Consider the following 16,963-nt stretch of genomic DNA (forward strand, 5'->3'; position numbering starts at 1 on the left):
TCTCTTTGTGACCTTCCCCTGCCTTTTCCCTTCCAGAACTCTCTGCAGTGTCTGAGCTCCTGCAGCATGGATTGCCCCCGATAAACAGCAGGATCCCTGAAAGCCTTGTCTTCCTATCTGACCGCCAATATGTGGAGGGAGCTGCTCGCCAAAGACAGTACTGCATCCTGATCCTCTACTACCTGGCTTATATCCATGAGGACAGGTCAGTACTCAGAGGTGGTGGAAAGGTCCTGGAACCTCCATCATGGCCCAGTTCAGTGAAATGAACATTTAATCAGGTGTCCTCTAATCCTGGGGCTGAGTACTAGGACACAAGCCCTAATTCTTTCTTAATCTTTTTTTTTTTGAGACATGGTCTTGCTGGCCTCAAATTTGCAATCCTCCTACCTCAGCCTCCTGAGTACTGGGATTACAGTGGCTCCACATCTGGCTTTATTTATTATTTATTTATTTTGGTGGTAGAGGGCCTTGTACTTGCCAGGCAGGTACTCTACCACTTGAGTAACACTACCAGCCATTTTTGCTTTATATATCTTATTAACAGGGTCTTGAATTTATGCTCGGGCTGGTCTGGACCTGGATCTTCCTGTTTACACTTCCTGCCTAGTTTGGATGACAGGCATGTGCTACCATGCCCAGCTTTTATTGGTTGAGATGGAGTCTCATGAACTTTTTGCCCAGACTGGCCTCGAATTGCAATCCTACTAATCTTTACCTCCCGAGTAGCTAGGATTACAGGCGTGAGCCACCACACCTAGCTCTCAGGCTTTAAATTTTTAAGAAGAAAATTTATCCAGGTAAAATTTATATAACATAAAATTAATCACTTTAAAGGGAACAACTCAGTATTTCCTTTATATGTGTGTGTGTGTGTGTGTGTGTGTGTGTGTGTATATGTATGTATGTGTATATTACATTTTATATATATAGTACATGTTGAGCAATCACTACCTCCATGTAGTTCTAAAACATTTCCATCACTCCAAAGTAACCCCCTTACACACTCATTATGAAGTCACTCCCATTCCACTTCCCCCCCCATCTCCTAGCAACGAAAATCTGTTTCTTTCTCTATGGATGTATACATTCTGAACATTTCCTATAGATGGAATTATACAATATGTGACTTTTGGTGTCTGGCTTCTTCCACTTAGCATGTTTTTGAAGTTCATCCAGTTAGCATAGTGTTGTAGCACTTCATTCATTTTTTGTTGTTTTGAGAAAGGGTCTTGCTGTGTAGCCCAGGCTGGTCTCAAACTCCAGATCCTCCTGTCTCCACCTTCCTGGGATTAAGGCATGTGCTACAACACCCAGCACCTCATTCCTTTTTATGGCTGAATAATATACATTGTGTGTATATAACACAATTTTTATTTTTATCCATTGATGATTATCTGAGCTCTTTCCTCCTTTTGGCAGTTGAACACATGTGCTGCCAACCTAAAATTAGCAATAGAGAGACTGACTCCAAAGTAAAGACTTTACTCAGGAATAGCAGTGAAAGGGCAATGTGGGATATTTGTGCCAGGATGGATCATAGGCATATCTGAAGGTTTGGAGCAAAAAGAAACTTTTTTGTTGTTCTGGGGTTTAAAAAGAAACTTTTTAAAGACAAAGAAGAGAAGTCTGTGGGTGTAAGCTGTATTTGAAACAAAGTTCATTGGTTTTAGAGGCTTATTGCAGGAATTGGTGTTAGTTTATTGGTGGACACAATTGTTTAGTGGCTTATCTGGAATACTGAAGTCTTGAGGAATTTCCTTGCAATAGGCCTTTACAGGCATTCATGTGTGAGGACTCCCCCTTCTTGACTTCTCAATTTCATTTTCTTAGGGTTTAATATAGTGACTACATTTTTTTTAAAGGAAAGGTACATTAAAATAAAAATAGTACACAGTCTCTTATAATGAATAATAATAATAATAAACCCCATTCAGAATCCAAAGATGTCCACGTACCAGTGACTCACATATGTAATACTGTCTACTTGGGAGGCTGGGATCAGAAGGATTATGGTTTGAGGCCAGTGTGGGCAAATGATTTGGGAGACCCCATCTCCAAAATACCCAGAGCAAAGTGAACTGGAGGTGTGGCTCAAGTAGTAAAGCACCTGCTTTGCAAGTGGGAAGCCTTGAGTTCAACTCCCAGTCCACACACACACACAAGAATCCAAAGATGCCCAATTGCATTGTAAGAAGGTACGCACATTTTAAAAAATCAGATTCATGAAGTATTTTTTTTTAGAACTTTCTTTTTTTTATTTTATTTTTTTTATTATTCATATGTGCATACAAGGCTTGGGTCATTTCTCCCCCCTGCTCCCACCCCCTCCCTTAGAACTTTCAAAAGGAAAAAAAAGTTGGCCTCCTCCTGTTGGAGATTTGTCTACAAATATGCTATGCTAGACCAGCATTTCCTTTCAAATGTTCTGTATAATATGGTGTTGGGTAATGTGTGCAATTACTTTGATGAACACCTTGTTTCTGAATAAAATCAGTTTCTGTATGGGTGATCCAGAATATGTCAGTGGTTCCATTTCATAAAAAATATTCCCAGAATGGAAGAGCAGCTACCACCATTTCCCAAAATCTTCAGTTTTAAATGGTACAGGACTAAACTACTGAATCTGAATGCTTTCACATTATTTTGCCTGAGTATCAAACACCGTGTAAAAATTAATGTAAAATCTTAAGTTAGCCAAAATTAATGTCTCTGAAGATCAGAGTTCTTCTTCACTCTTAGCATGGCTGATAAATCTTTTCTGCTTTTGAGTGACTTTTTAAAAACCAGGAACTTACACAGTATACATGTATTTGTGAGTACTGTTTTCAGTTCTTTGGGTGTATATACCTATGAGTAGACAGGAGAAGTCATATGATAGCTCTGTGTTTAACTTTTTGAGGAGCATCCAGACAATATTACAAATTGGCTACACCATTTTGTAATCCCACCAGCAACATTTTAGGGTTCCCTGCATCCTTTTTTTGCGGGGGGGGGGGGCTTCAATACGGGAGCTTGAACTCAAGGCTTTATGCTTACTAGGCAGGGTCCTTACTGCTTGAGCCACTCCACCAGCCCTTTTTTGTGTTGAGTATTTTTGAGAAAGGGTCTTACAAACTATTTGCCTAGGCTAGCTTCAAACCACAATCCTCCTAATCTCTGCCCTGAGTAGCAAGGAATATAGGTGTGATCCACTGGTATCTGGCACCTACAGATTGTTAACACTTGTCATTGTCAGTGTTTTGACTATAGACATCTAGTGCACATGAATTGGATTTTTCATTGTGGTTTTGATTTGTAGTTCCCTAATGACTAATGATATTGATTTGAGCACCCTTTCATGTGTTTATTGACCATTTTGTATATCTTTGAGAAATGTCTATTTAGATTCTTTGACTATTTTCTTTAACTGGATTATCTTATCATTGAGTTGTAAGACTTCTTTATGTGTTTTAGGTACAAGTCACTTGTCATCAGACAGATATGATTTGCAGGTATTTTTTCTTATTTTGGTGGCTGCCTTTTCTTTTCTTTTTTTTTTTTTGGTGGGGGGTATGGTGTTTGAACTCAGGTCCTCACACTTGCAAGGCAGGCACTCTACCACTTGGGACACAGTGCCAGCCCATTTTTACTTTTTTGATGTTAACCTTTGAAGCACAAATTTTAAAAATTTTGATAAAGTCCATTTTATCTATTTTTTCTTTCATCATTTGTGCTTTCTGTGTTGTATCTAATAAAAGTGCTTTTCCCTTCCCTAACTTCCATCTCCCTTCTCTTCCCTTTCTTTTTCTGTGCTGGACTCAAACATCCCAGGACCTTGCACATTTTAAGCAAGTACTTTCACACTGACCTACATCCCCAGTTCAAGGAAACCATTTTCTACCACAAGGTTATAAAGATTTACTTTTTATATTTTCTTTTACAGATCTTTTCTTTTTAAAATTTTAGCTCTTACTTTAGTTTTATAGTCTATTTTGAGTTAATGTATAGTGCACATATGGCTATACAGTTATTCCAGCACCAAGTCATCTGACTTTTTTTTTTATTGGCGGTACTGGGGTTTGAACTCAGGGTCTCACTCTTAGTAGGCAGGAACCCTACCATTTGAGCCACATCTCCCAGTCCTCCAATTTTTGAAAACTATATGAGTGCTTAGCACCCTCGCTGAACATTACTTGACATGTGACTTTCTTAAAAGATTTTTTCTTATTTAAAAAAGAATATGTACTGTAAAAATTAAAATAATTGAGTATAAAGTTAAAATTTATCTGCTAGAGTTAACTGTTATCAGGTTCCTACATGAACTTGTCTATGCATATATAAGCTCATATATACTTCTTATTTTTAATATATGCAATGGGATATGTGCTTTTTATCTTAACAGTGTATCTTGGATATGATTTCATGATGGTTCATGTGTCAATAGAACTACCTTATTCTTTTGGTAGCTACATACTGTTTATACTATGGCTGTTATCTATTTATTTATTATTTATTTATTTTGGTGGTACTGGAACTTGAACTCAGGGCCTTGCCCTTACTTGGCAGCCTGCTATACCACTTTATCCATACTCCCAGCCCTTTTCTGCTTTAGTTATTTTTCAGATAGGGTCTTGTGTTTTTGCCCAGGTCTGGCTTGGATTGCAAACTTCCTACCTACATCTCTTGTAGCTGGCATTACAGATGTGTACCACTTCACTCAGTTTTTAATTTTTTTAAATAAACATTTTATTTTGGAGTAATTTTTTAGATTTACAGAAAAGTTTCAAGGAATACAGAGAGTTTTCTTATACTTCCTCATCCATTTTCCTCTAATATTAACATAACCATGGTACATTTATCAAAACTAAGAAACTAGGAAGTATGGCTCAAGCAGTACAGTACCTGCCTAGCAAGCACAAAGCTCTGAGTGCAAACCTCAGTACCACCAAACAAACAAAGAAACCTAAGAAACTAACATTGTTACACTACTATTAACTAAACTTTATTCAGATCTCACCAATTTTACCTCTACTGTTCCTTTTTCTGTCTCAGGACACAGTCCGTGATACCATACTGCATTTAGTATTATCACTTTCTAAATCTTTAATTTTTTTGATAGATAAGACATATCTGTGGTAGAAAATTCAAAGGAAAAGTCAGCCTCCTTCCCTCCCACCATCTTCCTTCAGTATATAAGTCTACACCCCCTTCCTCTACCACTCAGAATAAATATAAGAAGAGAGAGGTGGACAGGCTGCCAAAGAATGCCCTCCTGAACCCCAGAAGAGTCTATGGCCCCTAACGGTCCTGCACAAAGCATCTATGTGAAATACACGTATAACATTGCTTGAAAGTCTATACAGCACATTATTTGTGCACAGTGTCATTAGACTGTGGGCATGTTGAAGTAGGGCAGTGAAGGAGGATGGAGGATGTGGCCAGGCAAGACAGGAGAGTTCACTGGCCTGGTAACTCTGCTTTTCTCACTGAGGTCTCCTTGGTTAACAGGTTTGTTCCAGAGGCAGAGTTATTTGTGGCTGTGCAAAGCTTCCTCCTGTCTCTGCAGGACCAGGGTGAGCTCCCTCCACCAGTGGTCTGCAGAGCCTCCATCTATCTGCTTGCAATCTGCCAGGGCAAGGACAGTGCACTGCATGAGGTATGAACTGGGGCTCTCCTCCTCATGTACCTATTTATGCTAATATTCCTTGGGAGAACGTGATACATGGGTAGACAGGGTGGCAGAGAGACACACGGTAGGGGTGTTAGTGAGAGAAGCAGAGAGAAGGAGGGTGCTGACACATACAGAGCCTATATAAGTTAGCTATTTTCTTACCAGTCTTTGGTGGGGAGATTGTTATGTCCCTTTCATAGATTAGAAAATAGAGACAGAAGTGGAAGTAACTTTCTCATGGTAAATTGATGGGGAAACCAGGATTGTACATCAGGCTTGACTGATCCCAAGGCTCTTTTCTTGATACCACCTCTGGTTTGTAGAGGAGAGAGTTGTGAGGTATTATATCTCCTTTTGGCAATTATTTATCAAATAAAGCAGATTGTTGAACATTGTTTATCAGGCTAATCTTGGATCACTTTAATAGTGATAGTTGTGGTTGGGTGTATACAAGTTTCTCTGCCCAGCTTCTTTAAAAACTCTTAGGAATCAAGGATGGCATCTGATTAATTATGCAGTCTCTCACTTATTTAATAGAAGATTGCTTCTGCTCCTTGGCTATGAACTTTTTTTTTTTTTTGGTGGTACTGGGATTTGAACTCTGGGCCTCAGGCTTGCTAGGTAAGGGCTCTACCACTTGAGCCATTCCACCAACTTTTTTTTTTTTTTTTTTTTTTGCAGTGCTGGGGTTTGAACTCAGGGCCTAAACCTTGAGCCACTCCACCAGCCTTTTTTTGTGAAGTTTTTTTTTTTTTTTTGAGATAGGGTCTCGTGAACTATTTGCCCAGTCTGGCTTCAAACCGCGATCTTCCTGATCTCTTTCTCCTGAGTAGCTGATTACAGGCATGAGCCACCATCACCTGCCTGGTGTGTTTTAATCAGATATAGTTACTATCCTTTTGGAGCTTACTGTGTCCTGTCTTTGGCCAATGGGAGCCTACTTGAGAGATTCTTAGGCCTTTTGACACAACTGTAGAAGTCTTTGATAGAGTTTGGACTTTCTAGTGTGACAAGTTCTGCTTTTCTGTCCTCTTTTTTCTTCTATATCTTTTTTTTTTGTGGGACGGGGGTTACTCAGGACTTTGCACTTGCAGTGCAGATGCTCTACTGCTTGAGTCACACCTCTGGTTCATTTTGTTATGGCTTTTTAGGAGATGGGGGTTTCTTGAACTATTTGCCTGGGCTGGCCTCAAACCATGATCTTCCTGATCTCTGTGTCCCAACTAGCTAGGTTTATAGGCATGAACCACTGGTGCCCAGCTCCTCTTTTCTCTTGAACTTATGCCAGTTAAACTTTCACTCCTACCACATCTGTGAAAGTATGCTTATCAAAATGACCAATAATCAGCACATGATTATAACCAGCACCAAATATTTAATCATCTTACTTGATCTAGCAACAATATCTCTTTTCTTTGAAACACTGTCTTTACTTGGTATCTAGAATGCTCGGTGTGCCTGGTTTTCCTCTGGCCTCTCTGGCAGTTCTGTCTCAGTGTCTTTCTCTACCTTCTGACTTCCAAGTGTTGTAGGGCCCTGAGGCACAGTCTTTGACTGCATTTATTATTTTTTTTTCTCTAAATTTACTGCTCCTGGGATCTCATATAGTCCTACTACTAGAGTGACACAACTTGAATGACACAAGTCACTTTGTCTGCTAGGATGATAGACTGATGGGTGCAAAGATGGAAACACAGAAAACAGTGAGGAGGCTATAGCAGTAATATAGGCAGGAGACAGCAGAGAAGATAATGTAAAGTGTTCGATCTGGATGTATTTTGAGGGTGAAGCCATTTTTTTTTTTTTTGAGACAGGGTTTTGCTATATAGAGCAGGCTTGCATTGAAGTCATGATCCTCCTGCCTCCACTTGCTGAGTGTTGGGATTACAGAAGTGCTCCTCCCCACCTGGTAAAGGGGGAACCATCTTGAGGAATCAGTTGTGAGTTGAGAATAAGAGGATGTTTCTAAGGGTTCTGGTACTGATGTGGGTCAAAGAATTGTTGGATTTAAATAGAGAAAGTCAGCTGCAAAGTTAGGAGGGATGCTTGAAACTGAGATTATTGGGGAGGTTGCAGTTATTGGTAATGACAAGCTCTAGGAATGTGATCATGGGCATGAATGGCTGAAGCAACTGGAGATTTGAAGGGAGGGAGTCAGAGAACTTAGAGGCCAAGGTTTTTGAATTAGGGAGGTCGGAGAGAAAATACCTTTTCTTGAGAGGGTGCAGTCCAGGCAGGTTTTTGGAAGAGAATCAAAGTAACAGGAGAAGGAAATATTCAAAGAGATTGAAAATATGGGGAATTTGCCTGAGTGAGTGCCAGAGGGCAAGAACAGGAAAGGGCTTATTCTGAGCCATATGGGGATGATCCTGGGCTTCTGGTTTGTTTTTGCTGTTGTTGATTTTGTTTTGGTACTTGGGATTGAACCCAGGGGCTTGAGCATGTTAGACAAGTGCTCTACCACTGAGCTACATCACCAGAAAGCCTGGGCTTCTGATGTGATTGATGTAAACAGGGGAAAGGACATATGAGGGAACAACAGGAATAGTCCTGGCTTCAAGACTCATATCCAGCAAGGCTGGATTTCGGAGGAACTCTTCACATGTGCTGGTGATAGTGTGGAGCTTGTGGAACTTGGGGTTTCTGCTTTTAGGTGTGAATCCATAAATGTTACACAACATTGTTTTATATGTTTTACATTTTTTTTTGATGGCACTAGGGTTTGAACTCAGGACCTTATGCTTGCTAGGCAGGTGCTCTCACCGCTTGAGCCACTCTGCCTGTCCTGTGTTTTACATTTTTACGTAAAAGCATAAATGGCAAAACATAATAACAACTTGATTTTTTTTACTCAATTTTACTTTTATTTTCACAGTTTTGTCTCGTTTCATTTTCTCTCTTTCCCCAATTCCACTCCTATCTGTCTATCTATCTATTTTTTGGGGGGCAGCACTGAGGTATGATCTCAAGGCCTCATCCTTTCTAAGCAGGTACTCTTACCACTTGAGTCATTCCATCTGCTTTTTTTGTGATAGTTTCCCCAAACACACACTGGAAATTGAGTCTTTTTTTTATTTCTCTTAGAAATATATTCTGGTGGTCTGGTTGAGAGAAGAGCAGACTCATGAGTCAATAGTCATTGTTTGGTCCTGATTCTCCTGCTGGAAATAAAGACTAAAAAACTCTCTCTGTAGAAGAATAGTTGCTTATTAAAGACTATTAAATAGTTGCTTAACAAAGACCCCAATTAAGATGTATCCACAAGTCCATTAATTGGTAGAGATTAAACATAAAATTTACTATTGGACCGGGAGCCAGTGGCTCATACCTGTAATTCTAGCTACGTGGGAGGCAGAGATCAGGAGGATCATGGTTTGAAGCCAGCCCCAGGCAGATAGTTTGAGAGACCCCATCATTTAAAAATAATTTTCAGGCAATTTTTAGATATGCCCTTTTATCCATTAAATACTTCAAGGTGCATTTCCTAAGAATAAGGTCTTTGTAGAATTCCTGGGTTCAATCCCTAGTACTACAAAACAAAACTAAAGTAAACTAAACTAAAAAACAAAACAAAACTATCCTTGGGGCTGGCTTAGAACCACTTATGGACCTCTTCAGGAGATTTACCTGATGGCCTAGTCTACCCATTCAAGGCTTTTCTTTTGCCTCTGTCTTTGAATTTGCCTTCCCCAAGTAGTATCTTCTATGAGAAGGCTACCTTGCTGCTTTCTATCTGTGAATGTCTTTTATACAGGTGGGTGATCTTGAAAACATGAATTGTACTAAAAGACAGGACTCCTGGGTTCACCTTCAGGGTCTACCATCAATGTTCTACACATTCCTAGAAATGTCTGCTTCCCTTTCTGAGCCTAGGGCATACCAACCAGAAGTGAACAGTTTAGGCAAGTGTCATCTTTGAGATTTTTTCTGACTCTCACAATCCTTGATCTTCTGTGGGAAGCAGTGAAGATGAGTTGGTATGCATTGATTGTGTATGAGAACCTCCAGCAGGTGGAGTGTAGATGTCTCTGGGATGATGGACATTTAGAGAATCAGGCCCTCTGTATCCCTGGTAATACTTTGTTCTCAGCAACTTCCATTTTGATCAGCATTTCCTAAGTCCTTGAATACTACTCTGCATATGATTTTTTATTTATCTCTTAACCTTTTGGCAACTCAGTCAAAATGGATTGACCACTTGACATGTTCTTGGTACTATGTGGGGCCCTGTCAATATGGGATGAGTCAAACAACTTCCCTGCCCTCTGAGAACAGCAGTTTGCCAGGAGATACAAAAAGATGTACAAGGCATGCAACTTCTGCAATGAGTGGTCTCCTGGAGGTGGAAGATCAGTCAAGAACTATCAAAGCACACAGGAGACAGTGTATCTGATTATGGCATCAGGAAAGGCTCCATAGAGGAGATGGAAGAAGTGAGGGGAAAACTTTTAGGTTGACAGTAGAACATGATCTAAGACACAGAAGTGAAAAATTGGTGCTGAAGATGCAGCTCACATGCTCCATGCCCTAGGTTTGATCTCTAGTTGTGGGAGAAGGAGATTGAAAGTTACCTAGTCTACCCATTCAAGGAAGGAAGCCCAGTTTAATGTGCTTTAGCTAAGTTATGTGTGAGAGAATATGGAGAAGAGCTAAAAAGGTTAATTTCAGTCTTTAATAAACATGCTTGAAAATGAAATTCCATTATACAATAGTATCAAGAAATTAAATAGTTAAGAAGGAATAAACTTTTTAAAAATATTAGGACTTGAAAGCTGGGTGCCAGTAGCTTACGCCTGTAATCCTAGCTACTCAGGAGGCAGAGGTCAGGAGGTTGTAGTTCAAAGCCAGCCCAGGCAAATAGTTTGTGAGACCCTATCTCCAAAAAGCCTTCACAAAAATAGGGCTGGTGGAGTGGCTTAAGGTGTAGGCCCTGAGTTCAAACCCAGAACTGCAAAATATATATATAAATATACATCTATATATATATCTATATATATGGACTTGAATGATGAAATTTTCAAAGCTTTACTACATTTCTTTAATATTTTATGAAATTAAAGACCTAAATAAATAGACATTTGTGTTTGTGAATTATGACATAATAGTATTAAGGTGGCAGTACTCCCCAAATTGATCTATAGATTGTGTGCAATCCCTATTAAAATTGCAGCTGCCCCTCACCCACCTTTGTTTTCAGAAGTGGACAAACTGGTTGCAAAATTCATAGGGAAATGAAAGGGACTCAAATTAGCCAAAACAGTCTTGAAAATGAGGAACAAAGTTGCAGGACTCAGGGTCTTGGGATGTAGCTCAGTAGGAGAGTGCTTGCCTGGCATGTGCAAGGCCCTAGGTGTTTGAGCCCCAGCACTGCAAAAAAAAAAAAAAAAAAAAAAAACCAAACAAAAAACAAACAAACTTGGAAAACTCACATTTATTAATTTTAAAACTTAAAAAGTAATCAAGATAGTATGGTACTGGCATAAGTGTGAACAATATAGAGCAATATAGAGACTAATAATAGTCAATAAATTTGCAGGGAAATCTGGGTATACACATGTAAAAGAATGGAGTTGAACTCTTACCTTATACTTCTTATACAAAAATTAACTCAAATGGATCAAAGACCTAAATGAAAAAGCCAAAGTGTAAAACTTTTAGAATAGTTATGTTAGTCAGAATTTCATCACTGTGACAAAATACCTGGGAAAACAACTTAAGGGAGGAAGGTTTTTTTTTTTGGTTCATGGTTTCAGAGATTTCAGTCCATCATGACAGAGCAGAGAAACTCACATCTTGGTGGCCATGAAGCAAAGAGAGAGAATGCCTATACTAACTGGTATTCTTTTTTCCCCTTTTATTCCATGTGGGCTCTTAGCCTATGTGGTGGTGCCACATATGTAGGGTGCCCCTCCCCCTTTGTTAATGTTCTCTGGAAATGCCCTCACAGGCACACCCAGGTATGCTTTACTAATCTAGGTACTTCTCAATCCAATGAAGTTGGCAGTCAAGATTAACCATCACGATAGCATTCTAAGGAATTTGAATGTTGTATACATACATTGGAAAGAGGTAGGTTTTGAAGGATTAATAAATGATTCAACACACTTCTGATTTACCTCTTCTGAGCCAGGCCCTATGCTAGGTGTTCCTGCTCTCAAGCTTTCAGTTTAGTATGGGAAGTAGACAAGTACACTGACATTTATAACACATTATAATATCATCATAGAGCTGGGTTTCTCAACCTCAGCACAACTAATATTTTGCATTGCATTTTTTTTTCCTGTGAAATCGTTGCTGTATATTGTAGGAAATTTAGCAGCATCCCTGCTGTCTCTCCACTAGAGGCCAGTAGCATTCTCCAAGTAAACGTAATAAAAAATTGTCTTCAGACATTATCAAATGTCCCTACAGGAGCACTGTGGGGTTTTCTCACCAGAGCACCTTGGGATGATCCTGGAATACTGAGATGCCAGTACATTTTCCCCAGTTGTATCTTGGTTATGTTGGGGTCTCAGGTCCTGAGCAAAGTGTGTTTAGCTCCTTTCTTTCTTTTGCCTCCAGACTGTGGTCAGTGCAATCAGAAAATTCCTAGAGGGCATTTCAGACCTGCACTTGGTTTACACCCATCACCCTCTCCTGCTCAAGTTCTTCCTGGTGTATCCAGAACTGATGAGTAGGTTTGGGCACCGTGTCCTGGAACTTTGGTTCTCCTGGGAAGAGAGCAGCTATGAGGAACTGGATGATGTCCCTTCTGCTGGGCAGCCCACCCTTCCTGCCAGCTTAGCAGCCATGTTCCAGATGCTCAGGAGCAGCCCCAGCATTCTGCTCATTTTGCTGGTAGGTGACCACTCATTCAGAGATGGCAGGCCTTCTGTCTCTGTGAACCAGTTTACTGAGGTCAAGAGGCACCCACAGTTGCTTCTACCTACCTCTAGACTTATTGCTATCTACATGTGAATGGGAGGTCCTTTCTGCTTGTAGGTGCCTAGTTTCTGCAAATTCATACCTTTTTTTAAGTTGATAGAGGTCTATTCACTGAGACAAATGTGGCTGTACTTCCCAGAGGATGTAATTATAAAATGTAGATCTCAGTCACCATTCTCTTTCACCTTTCTGTCCTCTTTCTCAAGAAGATTCTGCTAAGAAGGGTTTAATGTAAAGAAGATCCTAGGACATGTAGATGGAAATGTCTGTTTGAAAAATTTTTCTTTTTTCTTCTATGACTATACTCACATGATATTACACGTGTGACACAGTCCCTTAGGCATATCTAGAATTGTTAGAAACCCTAGTTTTTTTTTTATAATGCAAGACATTACTGTAATTCCCATCAAGTTGATCAGTTAGATAAGGTAGATTGCCTATGTCTGCAACTTCTTTTTTCTTTTTTTTGTTGGCAATACTGGGGTTTGAACTCAGGGCCTGATGTTTGCTAAGCAGGCACTCTACCACTTGAGCTATACCCATAGCCCTTTTTTGCTTTAGTTATTTTTCAGATAGGGTCTCACATTTTTGCCTGGGTCAATCTTAGACTGAGATCCTCCTACCTACAGATTCCCACATAGCTGGGATTAGGATTGTACACTACCATGCCCAGCTTATCGAATGAGATGGGGGGGTCTCACTAACATCAACCCCTGACTTCCAACAGTGATCCTTCTAATCCTGAGTAGCTTCAATTAAAGGCATGAGCTACCTTGCTCAGTCTATTGTCTGCAACTTCTAACACACTGGCTTTAACTCCACCCTTTTCTCCTTCCACTCAAGAGAGAACATTGGAAAACTAATCAGAGTGAGATTATTATAGAGGTAACAGCTATAATTTATATAGCTTTTCAAAAAGGAAATTATTTGCACATTTCACACTTTGCATTGAGTTAGAGATTGCTAGCAGCAGGTCCCAAACTGATTGCAGTCTATCAGTGTAGGAGACATTCCATTTAGAGCAACTGCTTTCAATGCCAGTTTATCCACTCAGCACCACCAGCCCAGGGAAGATAACACAGCTCCTTAAAGAAGAATGGGAATCCTATGATGCTGCCATCAACAAATATGATTTTATGATTCTACTGGAGTGCCTTTGCCAGTAATTATGCACCAGCTTTTCATTGCCCCATGTCATTATTATCTGTATCTGTCCATATTCACATATTGCTCCCTACTCAGACTAAAATCTTAGCGTCCCATCCCTGAGATCTGTTGTCTTGTAAAGTCACAGATATGTTAGCTTGTGTTCATGCTTTAGCTCAAATTCTTCCTTGGAGGAGGAAGAGTAGAGAAGGGATGGGTTAAAATGTGCACAAGGGAGGAGGCAAATTGGGGTATCAGGGAGAGTAGCAGTGGATAGAGCTAAGATACTAGGTTTTCTTTGCCAGATGAAGTATTCTGGGTTAGTTCCTCACACACAGTAGGAGCTTATGAATTATTTTTTTACTTGGTTTTGAGACAGGGTTTTGTTGTATTACCCAGGCTGACCTTGAACTTGAGATCCTCCTGCTTCAGCCTCCCCAGTATCTGGGATTACAGATGTGTACAACTGTGGTTGGCTTGGGTGCTTATAAATATTTACTAACCCATTGAATTAGGGGTCTGAACAGATCTAAGTCTCTCAAAAAACTGCATCCTCAGAGAGATACTAACGAGAGTATGTTATTTTTTAAACAGATGAAGAAATAGATTTAGAGAGATTTTCTGATGTCAGAAAAGTTGTGATTAAAACACAAATTTTACTCCCTATTTAATGTTCCAATGTTCTTTCCAACCAAGCTCTCTAAGTTCTTGGTCTCTCTCTCTCTGCCTCTCTCTCTCTCTCTTTCTCTCTCTCTCTTTTTCTCTCTCTCTTTCCCCCACCCCTAGTTTTTTTGAGATAGAGTCTCAAAAATCTCAGGCTGGCCTCAAACTCATGATCCTCCTGTCTCAGCCTCCTGAGTGCTGGGATTGTAGGTGCCTAACAAAGCTAACTCTTTTTTTTTTTTTTAATTTTAATTTATTTTTTTGGTAGTACTGGGGTTTGAACACAGTCGCTCTGCCACTTGAGCCACACCTCCAGTTTAGTTTGCTGTGCTTACTTTTTTTTTTTTATTATTCATATGTGCATACAAGGCTTGGGTCATTTCCAAAGCTAACTCTTAACAAGAGAGAAACCAACCCTGAGTTAGTGTTCGTTGTAATGGAAGAGTGGTTTGAACATGTGAGAGACAGAGAATTGGAATTTACCACTGACTAACATCTTTGTTAAGGAACCAAACACAATAAACCATAACCACTGTACTATAAAGTTGAGCAGAATACTTGGGTGACAGGAAGGCAAAAAAGTGTCATATGCTGATTCTTAAAAAGATTTGACAAGTGAGGGATTGGGGATGTAGTTCAGTGGTACAGTGTGTGCAAGGCCCTGGGTTTGATTACTAGCATTGCAAAAATAAATAAATTAATTTTTAAAAAGATTTGACAAGTGGAAAGCATTGTGGGGAGAATCCTTCCGGGCTAGCATAGCAGCATGAAAGTACTTACTGTAATTCAGGGACCTGGGTGGTCTGATGTGGTCTTGGAGCTTGGAGGACACATCACAGAGATGAGGCTGAGAAAAATAGAAGAGGAACAGGTTTAGGCAGCCTTCAATTCAGTCTCTTGCTTTTTCATTTATCCTATGTTGATTTGGTACTTACCAGGCACTAAAAATGGGAATACAAAAATGATTTGGATGTGGTCAGTCATTTGCCTTGAGGAAATCATAGACGTTGTTTCATGTCTGTCACCTTGTAGGGACCTAGAAATTATCACAAGAGGGAGGGAATCAAAGAATGATGACACCAAAATGAATCTCAAATCGTAAGTGCAGCCTATGGTCATGATAGAAGGAGTGTGAGCCCTGCCAGATTTATTCTCAAGTTGCTGTGCATGTTTTCCACCCTAACCCAGAAGCTCACTGGCCCCTGCCCTCTCACTCTTTCCACTTTCATTTCCTTCCCCTTCATAGCCCAACTCCTAGAAGTAGGGCAGGAGGTGTGGCATTTGCCTGCTCAGCAAATGCAAAGCTCTGAGTTCAACCCCTCGTGCTGCCAAAAGAAAACAAACAATACAACAATTACAAAACAACTCCTAGAAAGTAATTGTCCCCCAAATTTTCACCTGTTTCATTCATTCTTCCACCCTTTGGCTTCAGTCCCTACTATTCCTTCAAATTGTTCTCACCAGGATCAGCAAGGATGTCTTTGTGTTTAATTACCATGGACTTTTTGGTTCTTATCTTACATGACCTGTTGATATTGATGACTGTCTACTTCCTTTTTAGTAACATACTCTTGGTTTTATTTTTTTTATTTTTTTTTTCATTTTTCTTTTATTATTCATATGTGCATACAATGCTTGGGTCATTTCTCCCCCCTGCCCCCACCCCCTCCCTTACCACCCACTCCCCCCCTCCCTCTCCCCCTACCAATACCCAGCAGAAACTATTTTGCCTTTATTTCTAATTTTGTTGTAGAGAGAGTATAAGCAATAATAGGAAGGAACAAGGGTTTTTGCTGGTTGAGATAAGGATAGCTATACAGGGCATTGACTCACATTGATTTCCTGTGTGTGTGTGTTACCTTCTAGGTTAATTCTTTTTGATCTAACCTTTTCTCTAGTTCCTGTTCCCCTTTTCCTATTGGCCTCAGTTGCTTTAAGGTATCTGCTTTAGTTTCTCTGCGTTAAGGGCAACAAATGCTAGCTAGTTTTTTAGGTGTCTTACCTATCCTCACCCCTCCCTTGTGTGCTCTCACTTTTATCATGTGCTCAAAGTCCAATCCCCTTATTGTGTTTGCCCTTGATCTAATGTCCACATATGAGGGAGAACATACGATTTTTGGTCTTTTGGGCCAGGCTAACCTCACTCAGAATGATGTTCTCCAATTCCATCCATTTACCAGCAAATGATAACATTTTGTTCTTCTTCATGGCTGCATAAAATTCCATTGTGTATAGATACCACATTTTCTTAATCCATTCATCAGTGGTGGGGCATCTTGGCTGTTTCCATAACTTGGCTATTGTGAATAGTGCCGCAATAAACATGGATGTGCAGGTGCCTCTGGAGTAACAGTCTTTTGGGTATCTCCCCAAGCACACTCTTGGTTTTAATTATGTCTCCTCTTGATTTTCCCTTCTTTTCTCCATGCTCCTTCTCAGTCACGTAGTTTCTGTACTCTGGCTAGCTCTTGAAAGTTTGTGTTCCTCAAAATTCTGTTCTAGACTGTCTTCACTAGTGCAGTCTCCCTGGGTCTGATTACCTCCTGTCTGTATGGTAATTACTCAAATCTCTGTCAC

The 16,963-nt window shown here is 40.0% G+C and overlaps 1 protein-coding gene across 1 annotated transcript in view; it reads left to right on the plus strand.

The window, feature by feature from the left end:
• Mei1 (meiotic double-stranded break formation protein 1) overlaps nt 1-16,963 on the plus strand; it is an 87,639-nt gene that overhangs the window by 46,222 nt on the left and 24,454 nt on the right. Inside the window, exons 18-20 of the mRNA XM_020168163.2 lie at nt 37-205; nt 5,491-5,638; nt 12,215-12,490. Coding sequence (XP_020023752.2) covers nt 37-205; nt 5,491-5,638; nt 12,215-12,490 — 593 coding nt within the window. The remainder of the gene's footprint in view (nt 1-36; nt 206-5,490; nt 5,639-12,214; nt 12,491-16,963) is intronic.

The sequence above is a fragment of the Castor canadensis genome, chromosome 8 (assembly GCF_047511655.1).
Source record: "Castor canadensis chromosome 8, mCasCan1.hap1v2, whole genome shotgun sequence".
In the NCBI taxonomy this organism is placed as follows: Eukaryota; Metazoa; Chordata; class Mammalia; order Rodentia; family Castoridae; genus Castor; species Castor canadensis.